At 42.3% G+C, this 19,118-nt stretch overlaps 1 protein-coding gene across 1 annotated transcript in view; it reads left to right on the top strand.

Moving 5' to 3' along the window:
• The window catches only part of Spt6 (transcription elongation factor Spt6), a 71,473-nt gene that overhangs the window by 23,819 nt on the left and 28,536 nt on the right, over nucleotides 1-19,118 (top strand). The window contains exons 6-8 of the mRNA XM_071690372.1: nucleotides 7,801-7,928; nucleotides 8,228-8,440; nucleotides 15,590-15,778. Coding sequence (XP_071546473.1) covers nucleotides 7,801-7,928; nucleotides 8,228-8,440; nucleotides 15,590-15,778 — 530 coding nt within the window. The remainder of the gene's footprint in view (nucleotides 1-7,800; nucleotides 7,929-8,227; nucleotides 8,441-15,589; nucleotides 15,779-19,118) is intronic.

Here is a 19,118-nt window from a genome sequence, read left to right as displayed (position 1 = left end):
ATCAACTCATATGCCTTCTGCAGATCCATAAATGCTACATACAAATCCATTCGCTTTTCTAAGTATTTCTCACATACATTCTTCAAAGCAAACACCCAATCCACACATCTTCTATCACTTCTGAAACCACAGTGCTCTTCCCATATCTGATGCTCTGTACATGCTTTCACCCTCTCAATCAATACCCTCCCATATAATTTCCCATGAATACTCAACAAACTTTTTTTTTTTTTTTTTTTTTTTTTTTTATACTTTGTCGCTGTCTCCTGCGTTTGTGAGGTAGCGCAAGGAAACAGACGAAAGAAATGGCCCAAACCCCCCCCCCCATACACATGTATATACATACGTCCACACATGCAAATATACATACCTACACAGCTTTCCATGGTTTACCCCAGACGCTTCACATGCCTTGATTCAATCCACTGACAGCACGTCAACCCCGGTATACCACATCGCTCCAATTCACTCTATTCCTTGCCCTCCTTTCACCCTCCTGCATGTTCAGGCCCCGATCACACAAAATCTTTTTCACTCCATCTTTCCACCTCCAATTTGGTCTCCCTCTTCTCCTTGCTCCCTCCACCTCCGACACATATATCCTCTTTGTCAATCTTTCCTCACTCATCCTCTCCATGTGCCCAAACCACTTCAAAACACCCTCTTCTGCTCTCTCAACCACGCTCTTTTTATTTCCACACATCTCTCTTACCCTTACGTTACTCACTCGATCAAACCACCTCACACCACACATTGTCCTCAAACATCTCATTTCCAGCACATCCATCCTCCTGCGCACAACTCTATCCATAGCCCACGCCTCGCAACCATACAACATTGTTGGAACCACTATTCCTTCAAACATACCCATTTTTGCTTTCCGAGATAATGTTCTCGACTTCCACACATTCTTCAAGGCCCCCAGAATTTTCGCCCCCTCCCCCACCCTATGATCCACTTCCGCTTCCATGGTTCCATCCGCTGCCAGATCCACTCCCAGATATCTAAAACACTTCACTTCCTCCAGTTTTTCTCCATTCAAACTCACCTCCCAATTGACTTGACCCTCAACCCTACTGTACCTAATAACCTTGCTCTTATTCACATTTACTCTTAACTTTCTTCTTCCACACACTTTACCAAACTCAGTCACCAGCTTCTGCAGTTTCTCACATGAATCAGCCACCAGCGCTGTATCATCAGCGAACAACAACTGACTCACTTCCCAAGCTCTCTCATCCCCAACAGACTTCATACTTGCCCCTCTTTCCAAAACTCTTGCATTTACCTCCCTAACAACCCCATCCATAAACAAATTAAACAACCATGGAGACGTCACACACCCCTGCCGCAAACCTACATTCACTGAGAACCAATCACTTTCCTCTCTTCCTACACGTACACATGCCTTACATCCTCGATAAAAACTTTTCACTGCTTCTAACAACTTTCCTCCCACACCATATATTCTTAATACCTTCCACAGAGCATCTCTATCAACTCTATCATATGCCTTCTCCAGATCCATAAATGCTACATACAAATCCATTTGCTTTTCTAAGTATTTCTCACATACATTCTTCAAAGCAAACACCTGATCCACACATCCTCTACCACTTCTGAAACCACACTGCTCTTCCCCAATCTGATGCTCTGTGCATGCCTTCACCCTCTTAATCAATACAAACTTATACCTCTGTAATTTGAGCACTCACTTTTATCCCCTTTGTCATTGTACAGTGGCACTATGCAAGCATTCTGCCAATCCTCAGGCACCTCACCATGAATCATACATACATTAGATAACCTTACCAACCTGTCAACAACACAGTCACCCCCTTTTTTGATAAATTTCACTGCAATACCATCCAAACCTGCTGCCTTATCAGCTTTCATCTTCTGCAAAGCTTTTACTACCTCCTCTCTGTTTACCAAATCATTCTCCCTAACCCTCTCACTTCGCACACCATCTTGACCAAAACACCCTATATCTGCCACTCTGTCATCAAACACATTCAACAAACCTTCAAAATACTCATTCCATCTCCTTCTCACATCACCACTACTTGTTATCACCTCCCCATTAGCCCCCTTCACTGATGTTCCCATTTGTTCCCTTGTCTTATGCACTTTAATTACCTCCTTCCAAAACATCTTTTTTTTTTTTTTTTTTTTTTTTTTTATACTTTGTCGCTGTCTCCCGCGTTTGCGAGGTAGCGCAAGGAAACAGACGAAAGAAATGGCCCAATCCCCCCCCCCCCCATACACATGTACATACACACGTCCACACACGCAAATATACATACCTACACAGCTTTCCATGGTTTACCCCAGACGCTTCACATGCCTTGATTCAATCCACTGACAGCACGTCAACCCCAGTATACCACATCGCTCCAATTCACTCTATTCCTTGCCCTCCTTTCACCCTCCTGCATGTTCAGGCCCCGATCACACAAAATCTTTTTCACTCCATCTTTCCACCTCCAATTTGGTCTCCCTCTTCTCCTTGTTCCCTCCACCTCCGACACATATATCCTCTTGGTCAGTCTTTCCTCACTCATCCTCTCCATGTGCCCAAACCACTTCAAAACACCCTCTTCTGCTCTCTCAACCACGCTCTTTTTATTTCCACACATCTCTCTTACCCTTACGTTACTCACTCGATCAAACCACCTCACACCACACATTGTCCTCAAACATCTCATTTCCAGCACATCCATCCTCCTGCGCACAACTCTATCCATAGCCCACGCCTCGCAACCATACAACATTGTTGGAACCACTATTCCTTCAAACATACCCATTTTTGCTTTCCGAGATAATGTTCTCGACTTCCACACATTCTTCAAGGCCCCCAGGATTTTCGCCCCCTCCCCCACCCTATGATCCACTTCCGCTTCCATGGTTCCATCCGCTGCCAGATCCACTCCCAGATATCTAAAACACTTCACTTCCTCCAGTTTTTCTCCATTCAAACTCACCTCCCAATTGACTTGACCCTCAACCCTACTGTACTTTTATATGTCTCCCACTTATTTGCACTATTTCCCCGCAAAAATTTTCCAAATGCCTCTCTCTTCTCATTCACTAATAATCTTACTTCTTCATCCCACCACTCTCTACCCTTTCTAATCTGCCCACCTCCCACGCTTCTCATGCCACAAGGATCTTTTGCGCAAGCCATCACTGCTTCCCTAAATACATCCCATCCCCCCACTCCCCTTACATCCTTTGTTCTCACCTTTTTCCATTCTGAACTCAGTCTCTCCTGGTACTTGCTCACACAAGTCTCCTTCCCAAGCTCACTTACTTTCACCACTCTTTTCATCCCAACATTCTTCTTTTCTGAAAACCCATACAAATCTTCACCTTCACCTCCACAAGATAATGATCAGACATCCTTCCAGTTGCACCTCTCAGCACATCAACATCCAAAAGTCTCTCTTTCGTGCACCTGTCAATTAAAACGTAATCCAATAACTTCTCTGGCCATCTCTCCTAATTACATACGTATACTTATGTATTTTTTTTTTTTTTTTTTTTTTCCTGCTGTCTCCCGCGTTTGCGAGGTAGCGCAAGGAAACAGACGAAAGAAATGGCCCAACTCACCCCCATACACATGTATATACATACGTCCACACACGCAAATATATATACCTACACAGCTTTCCATGGTTTACCCCAGACGCCTCACATGCCTTGATTCAATCCACTGACAGCACATCAACCCCGGTATACCACATCGCTCCAATTCACTCTATTCCTTGCCCTCCTTTCACCCTCCTGCATGTTCAGGCCCCGATCACACAAAATCTTTTTCACTCCATCTTTCCACCTCCAATTTGGTCTCCCTTTTCTCCTCGTTCCCTCCACCTCCGACACATATATTCTCTTGGTCAATCTTTCCTCACTCATTCTCTCCATGTGCCCGAACCATTTCAAAACACCCTCTTCTGCTCTCTCAACCACACTTTTTATTTCCACACATCTCTCTTACCCTTACGTTCCTTACTCGATCAAACCACCTCACACCACATATTGTCCTCAAACATCTCATTTCCAGCACATCCATCCTCCTGCGCACAACTCTCTCCATAGGGGGGCCAGAAATCCTCCCCTCCTTGTATTTTTTTAACTTTCTAAAATGGGAAACAGATACTTATGTATATCTCGCTTTATAAACCAGGTATTCCCAATCACCAGTCCTTTTTCAGCACATAAATCCCTCAAAGGCCCAGTCCTCTGTTCTTAACGCTACCTCGCTATCGCGGGAAATGGCGAATAGTATGAAAAAAAAAAAAAAAAAATCTACAAACTCTTCATTTTCATTTACAACACTGAACACCCCATGTACACCAATTATTCTCTCAACTGCCACATTACTCACCTTTGCATTCAAATCACCCATCACTACAACCCGGTCTCGTGCATCAAAACTACTAACACACTCACTCAGCTGTTCCCAAAACACTTGCCTCTCATGATCTTTCTTCTCATGCCCAGGTGCATATGCACCAATAATCACCCATCTCTCTCCATCCACTTTCAGTTTTACCCATATCAATCAAGAGTTTACTTCCTTACACTCTATCACATACTCCCACCACTCCTGCTTCAGGAGTAGTGCTACTCCTTCCCTTGCCCTTTTTCTCTCACTAACCCCTGACTTTACTCCCAAGACATTCCCAAACCACTCTTCCCCTTTACCCTTGAGCTTCATTTCACTCAGAGCCAAAACATCCAGTTTCCTTTTGTCAAACATACTACCTATCTCTTCTTTTTTCTAATCTTGGTCACATCCACACACATTTAGACACCCCAGTCTGAGCCTTCGAGGAGGATGAGCACTCCCTGCGTGACTCCTTCTTCTGTTTCCCCTTTTAGAAAGTTAAAGTACAAGGAGGGGAGGGTTTCTAGCCCCCCCCCGCTCCTGTCCCATTTCGTCACCTTCTACAACACGTGAGGAATGCGTGGGAAGTTTTCTTTCTCCCCTATCCCCATATACATACATGTACATACACAGTCATATACATATATACACATGTACATATTCATACTTGCTTGCTTTCATCCATTTCTGTCGCTACCTCGCCACACAGGAATAGCATCCCCTCCTCCCTCCTGGATGTTCAGGCCCCAATTGCTCAAAATCTTTTTCACTCCAGCCTTCCTCCTCCAATTTGTTCTCCTGCTTCTCGTATTTCCCTCCACCTTTGACACATACATCCTCTTTGTCAATCTTTCCTCACTCATTCTCTGCATATGCCCAAACCATTTCAACACACCCTCTTCTACTTTCTCAACCACACTCTTTTTATTTCCACGCACCTCTCTTACCCTTTCATTACTTACTCGATCAAACTGAAACATGGCCTGTGAAGCTTCTGGAGTGAACCATGGAAAGGTGTGTGGAGCCTGGATGTGGATAGGGAGCTGTAGTTTCGGTGCATTACACATGATAGCTAGAGACTGAGTGTGAATGAATGGGGCCTTTTTTATCCTTTCCTGGTGCTACTTTGGAAAGGTCTCTGGGGCCTGGATTTGGATAGGGAGCTGTGGTTTTGGTGCATTATGCATGACAGCTAGAGAATGAGAGTGAGTATATGTGGCCTTTTTTTTTTTTTTTTTTCCGCTACCTCGTTGATGCGGAGGGGTGCTGATGCTGTTTCCAGTGGGGCAGGTTGGTGCCGTGAATGGATGAAGACAAGCAAGTATGAATATGCATGTGTGTGTATATATTTATTTATGTATTTCTGTTTATTTTGCTTTGTCGCTGTCTCCCGCGTTAGCGAGGTAGCGCAAGGAAACAGATGAAAGAATGGCCCAACCCACCCACATACACATGTATATACATACACGTCCACACACGCAAATATACATACCTATACATCTCAGCATATGCATATACATACACACACAGACATATACATATATACACATTTACATAATTCATACTGTCTACCTTTATTCACTCCCATCGCCACCCTGCCAAACATGAAATATGTATATATTGATGTATATGTATGTATATATGTATATGTTCATGTATATGCATGTGTGTTTATATTTGTGTAGAGGAGTGGATGGGTCTTTCTTTGTCTGTTTCCTGGTGTTACCTTGCTCTCATGGGAAACAGCAATATTTTATATATTTATTATACTTTGTCGCTGTCTCCCGCGTTTGCGAGGTAGCGCAAGGAAACAGACGAAAGAAATGGCCCAACCCCCCCCCATACACATGTATATACATACGTCCACACACGCAAATATACATACCTACACAGCTGTCCATGGTTTACCCCAGACGCTTCACATGCCCTGATTCAATCCACTGACAGCACGTCAACCCTGGTATACCACATCGCTCCAATTCACTCTATTCCTTGCCCTCCTTTCACCCTCCTGCATGTTCAGGCCCCGATCACACAAAATCTTTTTCACTCCATCTTTCCACCTCCAATTTGGTCTCCCTCTTCTCCTCGTTCCCTCCACCTCCGACACATATATCCTCTTGGTCAATCTTTCCTCACTCATTCTCTCCATGTGCCCAAACCACTTCAAAACACCCTCTTCTGCTCTCTCAACCACGCTCTTTTTATTTCCACACATCTCTCTTACCCTTACGTTACTCACTCGATCAAACCACCTCACACCACACATTGTCCTCAAACATCTCATTTCCAGCACATCCATCCTCCTGCGCACAACTCTATCCATAGTCCACGCCTCGCAACCATACAACATTGTTGGAACCACTATTCCTTCAAACATACCCATTTTTGCTTTCCGAGATAATGTTCTCGACTTCCACACATTCTTCAAGGCCCCCAGAATTTTCGCCCCCTCCCCCACCCTATGATCCACTTCCGCTTCCATGGTTCCATCCGCTGCCAGATCCACTCCCAGATATCTAAAACACTTCACTTCCTCCAGTTTTTCTCCATTCAAACTCACCTCCCAATTGACTTGACCCTCAACCCTACTGTACCTAATAACCTTGCTCTTATTCACATTTACTCTTAACTTTCTTCTTCCACACACTTTACCAAACTCAGTCACCAGCTTCTGCAGTTTCTCACATGAATCAGCCACCAGCGCTGTATCATCAGCGAACAACAACTGACTCACTTCCCAAGCTCTCTCATCCCCAACAGACTTCATACTTGCCCCTCTTTCCAAAACTCTTGCATTTACCTCCCTAACAACCCCATCCATAAACAAATTAAACACCCATGGAGACGTCACACACCCCTGCCGCAAACCTACATTCACTGAGAACCAATCACTTTCCTCTCTTCCTACACGTACACATGCCTTACATCCTCGATAAAAACTTTTCACTGCTTCTAACAACTTTCCTCCCACACCATATATTCTTAATACCTTCCACAGCAATATATAAATGATAAATGTTATGTTTGAAATTTAGTGTCCAGATTTGGCATGCCCTTTTCATCTGTTGTTTGGTCTTTCGGTTGTACATCAGCAAGGCAACTCACTGTTCCCTACATTTAGGAAATGGTGAGAAAATATTCAGTTGATGGTTGTAATTGATGTTTCTTTGATTTTCAGGATTTTTCTTTTTCAAAACTCATGTGATGAACATTGCCAAATTGTGTATTGTAATGTGATTTAAAAGATTCAGAATTTTATGTTTTGAACTTATATTTTTTGTTTATTATAATTTTTCAAGGTTTTTTTTCCTTTTTTGATGCAGTGACCAGTTCTTTTCTGTGTTGTTGTTAAGGACCAAGTTAACTGTTATTGAGGCATTAACTGATTTTGATTTATATTGGAGATTGGGAAGAAGGTGAAGAAGAGGAGGAAGAAGATGATGATTATGAGGAGGATGAAGAAGGCGAGGGGAGAGACCGTCGTCGTGGCCGCAAGGAGCGAAGGAAACAGGTCAAAAAGTCGATTTATGAGGTATGTTGTAAACAAGAACCAAATTACCTTTTTCAGTTCATGCATAGAATCTCTTTTAAACCTTCTTGAACTTTATTCTAACTGGTATACATTGAATATTAGCTGTCATACTGCTAATTATGTATTTGTATATACCCAGTGTTCCAGTAAGATTTGAAAGATTATCTTTTTCTATAAAGTAAAATGCACTGTATATATGGTTGGATAAATGTATCATTAAAGTTTATTAGAATAGTTAGGAAAGTATGCAGTGTTTAGTATTTTCAGACAAATACATTACAGTGATGTCTGTTCATCAGGTGTTTGAGCCAAGTGAGTTGGAACGGGGCCATCTAACTGACCAAGATCAGGAAATCCGGAAATTGGATATTCCAGAGAGATTTCAGCTTCGACAGATACCAGTAACACGCACAAGAGGTGAGGGAGATGATCGTTCCACAGACAAGGAATTGGACCAAGAAGCCAAGTGGATTTATCATCATGCATTCTTCAGGCCATTTATATCCAATCAGGTTGTTAGCTAATATTTGTTTGGAGAGTTTGCTTAGTTACTCAGGAGTTGGGTTAGCCAAACCTACTTACTGCAGCCCTCATACCCATATTGATCAGTAGAATCCATTTTGTGTATTTTGCAAATGAAAACTTTTCTTGTACCAGAATAATTCAAAGTTCACTTATGTTAATCCTAAAGAGGCATATTCTCATAACTTAATGTTATCATGAATATGGCAACTTACAATCCTGGTGCCCTTTTCTCTTATAAGCAAAGCATGATGATGGTGCCTTTGTACTCATTAACCCTATAAGCAAGCACATACATTTCCAGATGTTTTTGAAAAATAGGAGTTTTTAAGTAAAAGATAATTTATCTCTTATGAAAATTGAAATAGGCTTTAACTTTCCCTTGTAGAATGACAGACAGCAATGATTGGGAGCAAATTTCTGATATTGCACTCATGGCTACACAGCCTTGTGTTGATATGTCACAGTTGCCAGCACCTCTACATACTGGTGGAATTTTGATGCAGTTTGTATCTTTTGTCATCATCATGTATAACTCTGGCTCAGATGCCTCAGAATTTAGTAACCTCTACTGACAGATCCCCCACACCATCAACAAATATAGCAATGACAGAACACATACCTGTGGAAATAACCCAACAATCATGAAACATCTGACCTCTCAGTTCATTCTTAAAGTCCATCCCACCATACATCCACTAGAAGCCACACTCCCCAGACAAACACAGATCACACACTCCCGGTTATGTTATGGACATCACCCATAACTATGTGTCTCTCTGTACCTCTGATGCCTGTTCCTACTGGGAACTCACCCCAGGGGGTGTCCACAGCAAAAGAGTATCCATGACTGGTGAACTTTTTTCCACCTCTTATCCTTTAGGGCCTCACCCTTAACACTCACGTTTTGGGGAGGGCAACTCTTGCACAGTGTTTCCAGAGGCTCTGACTTAATTTGTCTACCTAATATTCCTGCCTACTATTCAACCACTTCTGCTTAGTGTTCCAGCTGAATTCTCCTACCTGCTACTTCTATCAAATGTTTCTGCCTGATGCTTTTACCTAAAGTTCCTAGCTACTACTTTTATCTGTTGCTTCTACCATTTTGCCAAAAGGCAGGGCTAGTGCATAATGGTAACTGCAGAAAAATCTAGAGTTATGAAGAATGATTTACATGAGTTAAGTGTTGTCAAGACACACCAAGGACTTACTACTCAGTTGCCCTGCACACACTACTTATACACACACACACTTCACAACACTTTATGATCTGCGATCCCAACCAATGGAACATGACCTGCTTTCTAAATGCTGTAGGAACCTCACAATGATAAAAGGGACTCCTGCAGCAGGAAGTAAATAGATAGATGAAGAATGACTTGCATGAGTTAAGTGTTGTCAAAACACACCAAGGACTTACTACTCAATTGCCCTGCACACACTACTTAGACACACACACTCTACAACACTTTATGATCTGTGGTCCCAACCAGTGGAACATGACCAGCTTTCTAAATGCTGCAGGAACCTCACAATGACAAAAGGGACTCTTGCAGCAGGAAGTAAGTAGATAAATGGTTATATGTTACACTTGATCGCCATTTCCCACGTCATCGAGGTAGCGCCAGGAAACAGACGAAGGATGGCCCATCCACTTGTTTACACTTTTTTTTTTTTTGCGGTCTCCCGCGTTTGCGAGGTAGCACAAGGAAACAGACGAAGAAATGGCCCAACCCACCCCCATACACATGTATATACATACGTCCACACACGCAAAATATACATACCTACACAGCTTTCCATGGTTTACCCCAGACACTTCACATGCCCTGATTCAATCCACTGACAGCCCATCAACCCTGGTATACCACATCACTCCAATTCACTCTATTCCTTGCCCTCCTTTCACCCTCCTGCATGTTCAGGCCCCGATCACACAAAATCTTTTTCACTCCATCTTTCCACCTGCAATTTGGTCTCCCACTTCTCCTCGTTCCCTCCACCTCCGACACATATATCTTGGCCAACCTTTCCTCACTCATTCTTTCCATGTGCCCAAACCATTTCAAAACACCCTCTTCTGCTCTCTCAACCACGCTCTTTTTATTTCCACACATCTCTCTTACCCTTACGTTACTTACTCGATCAAACCACCTCACACCACACATTGTCCTCAAACATCTCATTTCCAGCACATCCATCCTCCTGCGCACAACTCTATCCATAGCCCACGCCTCGCAACCATACAACATTGTTGGAACCACTATTCCTTCAAACATACCCATTTTTGCTTTCCGAGATAATGTTCTCGACTTCCACACATTCTTCAAGGCTCCCAGAATTTTCGCCCCCTCCCCCACCCTATGATCCACTTCCGCTTCTATGGTTCCATCTGCTGCCAGATCCACTCCCAGATATCTAAAACACTTTACTTCCTCCAGTTTTTCTCCATTCAAACTAACCTCCCAATTGACTTGACCCTCAACCCTACTGTACCTTGCTGTTATTCACATTTACTGTTAACTTTCTTCTTTCACGCTCTTTACCAAACTCAGTCACCAGCTTCTGCAGTTTCTCACATGAATCAGCCACCAGCGCTGTATCATCAGTGAACAACAACTGACTCACTTCCCAAGCTCTCTCATCCCCAACAGACTTCATACTTGCCCCTCTTTCCAAAACTCTTGCATTCACCTCCCTAACAACCCCATCCATAAACAAATTAAACAACCATGGAGACATCACACACCCCTGCCGCAAACCTACATTCACTGAGAACCAATCACTTTCCTCTCTTCCTACACGTACACATGCCTTACATCCTTAATAAAAACTTTTCACTGCTTCTCACAACTTGCCTCCCACACCATATAATCTTAATACCTTCCACAGAGCATCTCTATCAACTCTATCATATGCCTTCTCCAGATTCATAAATGCAACATACAAATCCATTTGCTTTTCTAAGTATTCCTCACATACATTCTTCAAAGCAAACACCTGATCCACACATCCTCTACCACTTCTGAAACCACACTGCTCTTCCCCAGTCTGATGCTCTGTACATGCCTTCACCCTCTCAATCAATACCCTCCCATATAATTTACCAGGAATACTCAACAAACTTATACCTCTGTAATTTGAGCACTCACTCTTATCCCCTTTGCCTTTGTACAATGGCACTATGCACGCATTCCGCCAATCCTCAGGCACCTCACCATGAGTCATACATACATTAAATAACCTTACCAACCAGTCAATAATACAGTCACCCCCTTTTTTAATAAATTCCACTGCAATACCATCCAAACCTGCTGCCTTGCCGGCTTTCATCTTCCGCAAAGCTTTTACTACCTCTTCTGTGTTTACATATACACATATGTGTACATAAATGCCCATACATGCACATATACACATCGACATACACTCATGTACATGCATATTCATACACACTCAGACATGTACATATATACGTTTATTATACTTATAAGTAACCACCGTGTCCTCCGTTAGTGAGGTAGTGCAAGGAAACAGATGAGGAATGGCCCAGCCAACCCACATATACATGTATATACATAAACATTTAAGCGCTACTAAAAGATAACAAAGGCCACATTCGTTTACGCTCAGTCTCTAGCTCTCATGTGTAATGCACCAAAACCGCAGCTCCCTTTCCACATCCAGGCCCCATAAAACTTTCCATGGTTTACCCCAGACACTTCACATGCCCTGGTTCAGTCCATTGACAGCTTGTTGACCCTGGTAAACCACATTGTTCCAATTCACTCTATTCCTTGCATGCCTTTTACCCTCCTGTATGTTCAGGCCCCGATCGCTCAAAATCTTTTTCACTCCATCCTTCCACCTCCACTTTGGTCTCCTTCTCCTCGTTCCCTCCACCTCTGACACATATATCCTTTTTGTCAATCTTTCCTCGCTTATTGTCTCCATGTGACCAAACCTTTTCAATACACCCTCTTCTGCTCTCTCAACCACACTCTTTTTATTACCACACATCTCTCTTACCCTTTCATTACTTACTCGATCAAACCACCTCACACCACATATTGTCCTCAGACGTCTCAGCTCCAACTCATCCATCCTCCTCCACACAACCCTATCTGTAGTTTAATGCCTCACAACCATATAACATTGTTGGAACGACTATTCCTTCAAACATACCCATTTTTGCTCTCTGAAGTAACGCTCTCGCCTTTCACACATTCTTCAACACTCCCAGAACTTTCGTCCCTTCCCCTACCCCATGACTCACTTCAGTTCCATGGTTCCATCCACTGCTAAGTCCACTCCAAGATATCTAAAACACTTTACTTCCTCCAATTTTTCTCCATTAAAACTTACCTTCCAATTAACTTGCCCCTCAACCCTATTGAACCTAATAACCTTCCTCTTGTTCACATTTACTCTCAGCTTTCTTCTTTCACACACTTTACCAAACTCATTTACCAACTAATGCAGTTTCTCACCCATATCAGCCACTAGTACTGTATCGTGAGCGAACAGCAACTGACTCACTTTCCAAGCCCTCTCATCCACAACAGAGTGCATACATGCCCCTTTCTCCAAAATCCCATCCATAAACAAATTAAACAACCATGGAAAGATCATGCACCTCTGCCACAAACCAACATTCACTGGGAACCAGTCCTTTTCCTCTCTTCCTGCTTGTTCACATGCCTTACATCCTCAATAAAAACATTTCACTGCTTCTAGCAACTTGCCTCCCACACCATATACTCTTAATACCTTCCAAAGAGCATCTCTATCACCTCTATCATATGCCTTTTCCAGATCCATAAATGCTACCTACAAATCCATCTGTTTTTCTAAGTATGTCTCATTTATTCTTCAAAGCAAACACCTGATCCACACATCCTCTACCACTTCTGAAACCACACTGCTCTTCCCCAGTCTGATGCTCTGTACATGCCTTCACCCTCTCAATCAATACCCTCCCACATAATTTCCCAGGAATACTCAACAAACTTATACCTCTGTAATTTGAACACTCACCTTTATCCCCTTTCTCATGTACATCTCCCTGTCATTTGCATTCATTACTTTTAAGTATCGTACAAATGGTTCTCTTTTCTCTTTCTTTAACAACTTTACCTCTTCATCTTACCCCACACTACCCTTTCTAATCTTCCCACCTTCCACCTTTCTCATGCGAAATGCATCTCTTGCACATGACATCACTGCTTCTTAAATACACCCCATTCATCACCCACTCCCTCACATCATTTGCTCTCACCTTTTGCCATTTTACACTCAGTCTCTCCTGGTAGTTCCTCTCATGTCTCCTTTGTAAGTTCACTTACTCTCACCACTCGCTTTTCCCTGACATTCTCTCTTCTTTTTGAAAACCTCTACAAATCTTCACCTTTGCCCTCACAAGATTATGATCAGACATCCCATCAGCTGCCCCTCTCAGCACATTAACATTCAAAAGTCTCTCATTTACACAGGTATCAATTAACACGTAATCTGATAATGCCCTTTGACCATCTTTCCTACTTACGTACGTATAGTTATGCATATCTCCCTTTTTAAGCTAGGTATTCCCAATCAGCAGTCTTTTTTCAGCTCACAGATTCACAAGCTCTTCACCATTTCCATTCACAGCTCTGAATACCCCATGTACACCAATTATACCCTCAACTGCCACATTAATTACCTTCACATCCAAACTCAGAAACCATCATCTGCAGTTTATTCAGATGTTACCAGACTTCACCTGCCTGATGTTCACTTTGAGTAAAAAGTCAACTTTGTTGAGGAAAGGCCCCACAGACCCTTGTGTCGTTTCTCCCTACCATTCACATACCCTGGTTCAGCCCATTGACAGCATGGCATCCCTTGTAAATTAATCACTCCAGTTTGCTCTGTCCCTTGCCTTCCTCTTACCCTCTTGCATATTCAGGCCCTGAGCCTTCGAATTATCTTTCACTCCTTCCATCTATCTCCTTGGTTCCCTCCTTTTCCTTGTTCCCTCCAAGTCAGACAGTATACCCTTTTAGTGATCCTTTTCTCACTTGTCCTCTTATATCTCCAAACCATTTCAGCACATTATCTTCAGCTTTCTCTTCCAAACACCTCTTACTACTGCACCTCTCTATCATTTCTTATTTGATCATCCATCCTTACACCACATGTTTTCCTCAAGCATTTCATTTTAAACACATTCACCTTATTCTCTACATTTATGTCTGCCCCATGTCTGAGGCCTATGTCTCACATCCATACTGCACCAGTGGAACTTATATACCATCACACATACCCATCTGTGCCTCAAAGTCACACTCCACATAATCTCTCTCTTTTCACTGCCAAACCTAATAACCTTGGTTTGGTCACATTTTTTTCTCACACACATTCTCCGAAACTCAGAAACCAGCTTCTGCACTTTCTGTAAGTGTTACCAAACTGCCTGCCCAAGGTTGCACTGCAAGTGAAGAGTCAGTTTCATCAAAGAACCTCTCACTCCTAAGGAGTCCACATTTCTCTGTTACTGGAAATCTGCAGCCTTGGACTGCAGGAGCCCTTACAAAGGTCTTGGGTAAAAAGGATTCATTTACAGAAATTGCATTGCGGTAAGTGGAAATAAAATATACATATAACTTTTCCATTTTCAAGATACTGGAGTTCATCAGTTGTGGAGACTTTTGCCATGCCACCCCCCATGAAGGAGTTCCTGAAGGGAATGGTCATAGGAGATATAAATAGATACATTAATGCTCTTTCTTTTTGTTTACCATACCTGTTTTGTACTCTCATTCCTCAGTTTCATTTTCAAAGCATCTACAAGTATTATATCATTTTCTCCAATTATTTTCTTAAGATACCATCTTTATCTCTTATGTATGTGGTTCTGTCATAAGTAACTACCCAGCCTTTTTGAAAGACACCCTCCTTTTTCACACACACATATCTTTTCTCAGTCAATTTAGCTAAACCAAAATAACTTTATGTTCTCTCACTTACATTCATATGGTTTGCTATGGTTTGGTTTTCCCAAACTTTCTTACCACATTCCTCTCCAACCACAACCCATCCAAACTGGGTCTGTGACATGCTACCTCTCTGTTGCTTAGGACTGATTTTTTTTCTTCTGACAGGAAGGACGTGAGGAGGCAAGGCAGCGCTCTCACCGTGATATCCATGTAATCCAGAAGATATACAATGCTTTGGATTTGATGAGGAACTCTTCTTGTGAAGTGCCATTTATTGCCTTTTATAGGAAAGAGGAGGTTCAGCCTGAGTTAACTATTCATGATTTATGGAAAGTGTATCACTGGGATGAGAAGGTAATTATAAAAGTATGACCTAAAAAACTTATGTGAAATCTGTGCTCCATTTCCATTTGTCTTTTTAAGTATAAGGCATAAACCTTCACATCTCATTTACCCTTAATTGCTTGTTTAGCTCTCATTCTCAGCTCCATTCCCAGTTACATGGGGTGTCTCAGTCGACCTCCATATATCCTCATTCCATGTCCAGTATGCTGTCATTAGTGCTTCTTCACCATTTTGCTGTCAGCATGTTGCTGCCTGTATACTATATTGCCCCAATCCACTCTGTCTTGTGCACATCTTTCTCCTGCATGTTCAGGCCACAAGGGCTAAAAATCTTTTCCACTCCATCCTTGAATCTCCAGTTTGGTTTTCTCCATGTCTCCTCCACTTCTGCTGCATGTATCCTCTTAGTCAACCTCTCCTTACTCATTCTCTCCATATGTCTTAGTCATTTTGGCACACCCTCTTCAACTCTCTTAACTACAATCTTCTTATTACCACACCTCTATCTTACCTTTTTAATACTTTATCAAACCACCTCATGCTATGTATTGGCTTCAAACATCCTCCTTTATACCCTATGCCTTGCATCCTTACATCATTGGGACTGCTATACCTTCAGACACACCCATTTTTCCTTCCAAATAACAACCATTCTTTCCATACTTTCTTCAGTGCTCCAAGAACCTTCACCCCCTCACCCATCCTGTAACTCACTTCTGCTTCTGTGGCTCCATTTGCTGCCATGACCATTCCTAGGTACCTGAAACATTTCACTTTCTCCAGATTTTCTCTGTTCAGACTCACATCCCAGCTAACCTGTCCCTCTGCCCTGCTAAACCTAATGACCTTGCTTTTAGTGACTTTTACTCAACTTCCTCCTTTCACACACTCTCCCATACTTTGTCACCAACTTCTTCAGTTTCTCACTCAAATCTGCCACCAGTGCTTTGTCATCAGCAAATGACAACTGACTCAATTACCAGGTTCCTCTCACCCACTACTGATTGCATATTCACCCCTCTCTCCATGATCCTTACATTTATCTCCCTGATCACCCTAACTGTGAACAAAGTAAACAGCCAAAGTGATATCATACACCTATGCCACAGACCTCCAGAGAACATTAGATTGGAAAGGAATGTTATGGTTTCAGGAATAGTCAAGAATGTGTGGATCAGGTATTTGCTTGAAAGAATGTGTAAAAAGTACTTAGAGAAAAAGAAGGATTTCTGTCTGCATTTGTGGATCTGAAAGAAGGAGAGTGGATGAAACATAATACTTTGAGATGGTTTGTTCATGTGGAAAGAATGTAAGATGGGAATACACTAGAAGAATGTATATGATTAATGAGGTTGGTTCTTGTCAAAGGAAGACACTTGTGACTTGGGGAAATAAGAGTGGAAGAGCACTGGATGGAGACCAACGGAGGAAGAATGCATGCAGTGATGTACGGAAGGGAAGCATATAAGGACAGGGATAAGTGGAGACTTCTTTATTGTGGCCATCCCATTGATGGGAGTGGCCATCAAAGATATAGATAGATTGATAGAAAACATATGATAGGGTTGATAGAGATACTATTTTGGAGTTCTTACAAATAACTGATGAGGGAGGAAAGCTATTAGAAGCGGTGAGGAGTTTTTATGAAGAGAGTAGCCGATGTGTGCAAGTAGATAGAGAGGAGGGTGAATGGTTCTAGTTGAAGATGGATCTGCATGAGGGGTGTGTGATGTCACCATGGCTATTTAATTTGTTTGTGGATGGAGTAGTGATGGAGGTAAATGTAAGGGTCATCGAGAAAGAGGCAAGAAGACAGTCTGTAGTGGGTGGATGGGTGAAGGTCTGGGAAGTGAGTAATTTGTTCTTTGCAGGTGGCAGATTCAAGTGAGAAACTGTAAAGTTGGTATGTGAGTTCAGTGGACTTTGTGATAGAAAGTTGAGATTTTATGTGAATGAAAGCAAGGTTAGGCAGTGAAAGCAAGGTTTAGCAGTGAAAAGATGCTGGTTAGGTTTGAGTTTGAATGAAGAATACTTAGAGGAAGTGGGATGTTTAATACGTTGGAGAGGACTTGGCAGCGAGTGGAACCATGAAAATGGGGGCGATCATCAGGGTGAGTGAGTGAAGGTTCTGGAAGCATTGAGGAATGTGTGGAAAGAAAGGTCACTGTGTGGGTGGGCTAAGATGAGTATGATTTAAGTTGTAGTATAGATTCAAGACATGGGTCATAGGTGAGATTGTATGAAAGAGGGTGACTGTATTGAAAATTAAATGTTTGAGGACAGAATATGATTGAGGAAGTAATTGATAGCTTGAGAGAAAGCTTTGGTAATATGGAGGCTATGGTTGAAAGCTGTTAAGGGTGTGCTGAAGTGGTTTGTACATATGAAGAGAATGAGGGAGGGGAGTTTGACAGAGAGGATACATGTGTCAGTACTGGAGCAGACAAGTGAGACAAAATTGAAGATGGAAGGATGGAGTGAAACAAATTTAGAATGGTTGAATTCTTTTCATGCTGGAGAATGAAAGATGTGCACAGGATAGAGTGAGCTGGGGGGTAACTTGGTATACAGGAGGAGGCCTGTTGTCAATAGGTGGAACCAGAGCATATGAACCAGTGGAGGGAAACAACAGAAAGATTAGTGGTACCTGGTTGTGGAGAGGGGACTCTGGTGTGAGTGCATTACAGATGACAGATAAACAATTGGGTGTTTTGTAGATGTTTCAGCTCAATGTGTTAATAAGTGTAGGAAAAAGGCCTGAGTATCAGTTGAGTTGCCACTGCACATGTTTTATAATTTTTTAAACTACACTGAAAGAATTGATTGCTAATTAGTATTATGTTGTATTTTATGTTATATGTTTTGTGAATGTTTGTCTGCGCCAGGGGTGTGATGTCCCCATATTTGTTTAATATGTTTATGGATGGCGTGGTTAGGGAGGTAAATGCAAGAGTTTTGCAGAGAGGGGCAAGTATGCAGTATGTTGGTGATGAGTGGGCCTGGGAATGAGGCAGTGAGTCAGTTGTTGTTCTCTGATGATACTTCTCAAGTGGCTGAATCAAGTGAGAAATTGCAGAAGTTGGTGACTGAGTTTGGAAAAGTGTGTGAAATAAGAAAGTTAAGGAGTAAATGTGAATAAGAGCAAGGTTATTATGTTCAGTAGGGTTAAGGGACATGTTAATTGGGATGTAACTTTAAATAGAGAAAAATTTGGGGAAGTGAAGTGATTTAGGTATTTGATAGTGGACTTACCAGTGAATGGAAGTGGAAGTGAGTCACAGGGTCGGGGAGGGGGCAAATGTTCTGGGAACGGTGAGGAATGTTTGGAAGGAGAGAATGTTGTCTCGGA

The sequence above is a fragment of the Panulirus ornatus genome, chromosome 48, assembly GCF_036320965.1.
Source record: "Panulirus ornatus isolate Po-2019 chromosome 48, ASM3632096v1, whole genome shotgun sequence".
NCBI lineage: Eukaryota > Metazoa > Arthropoda > Malacostraca > Decapoda > Palinuridae > Panulirus > Panulirus ornatus.
This window is presented reverse-complemented; position numbering and strand designations above follow the sequence as displayed.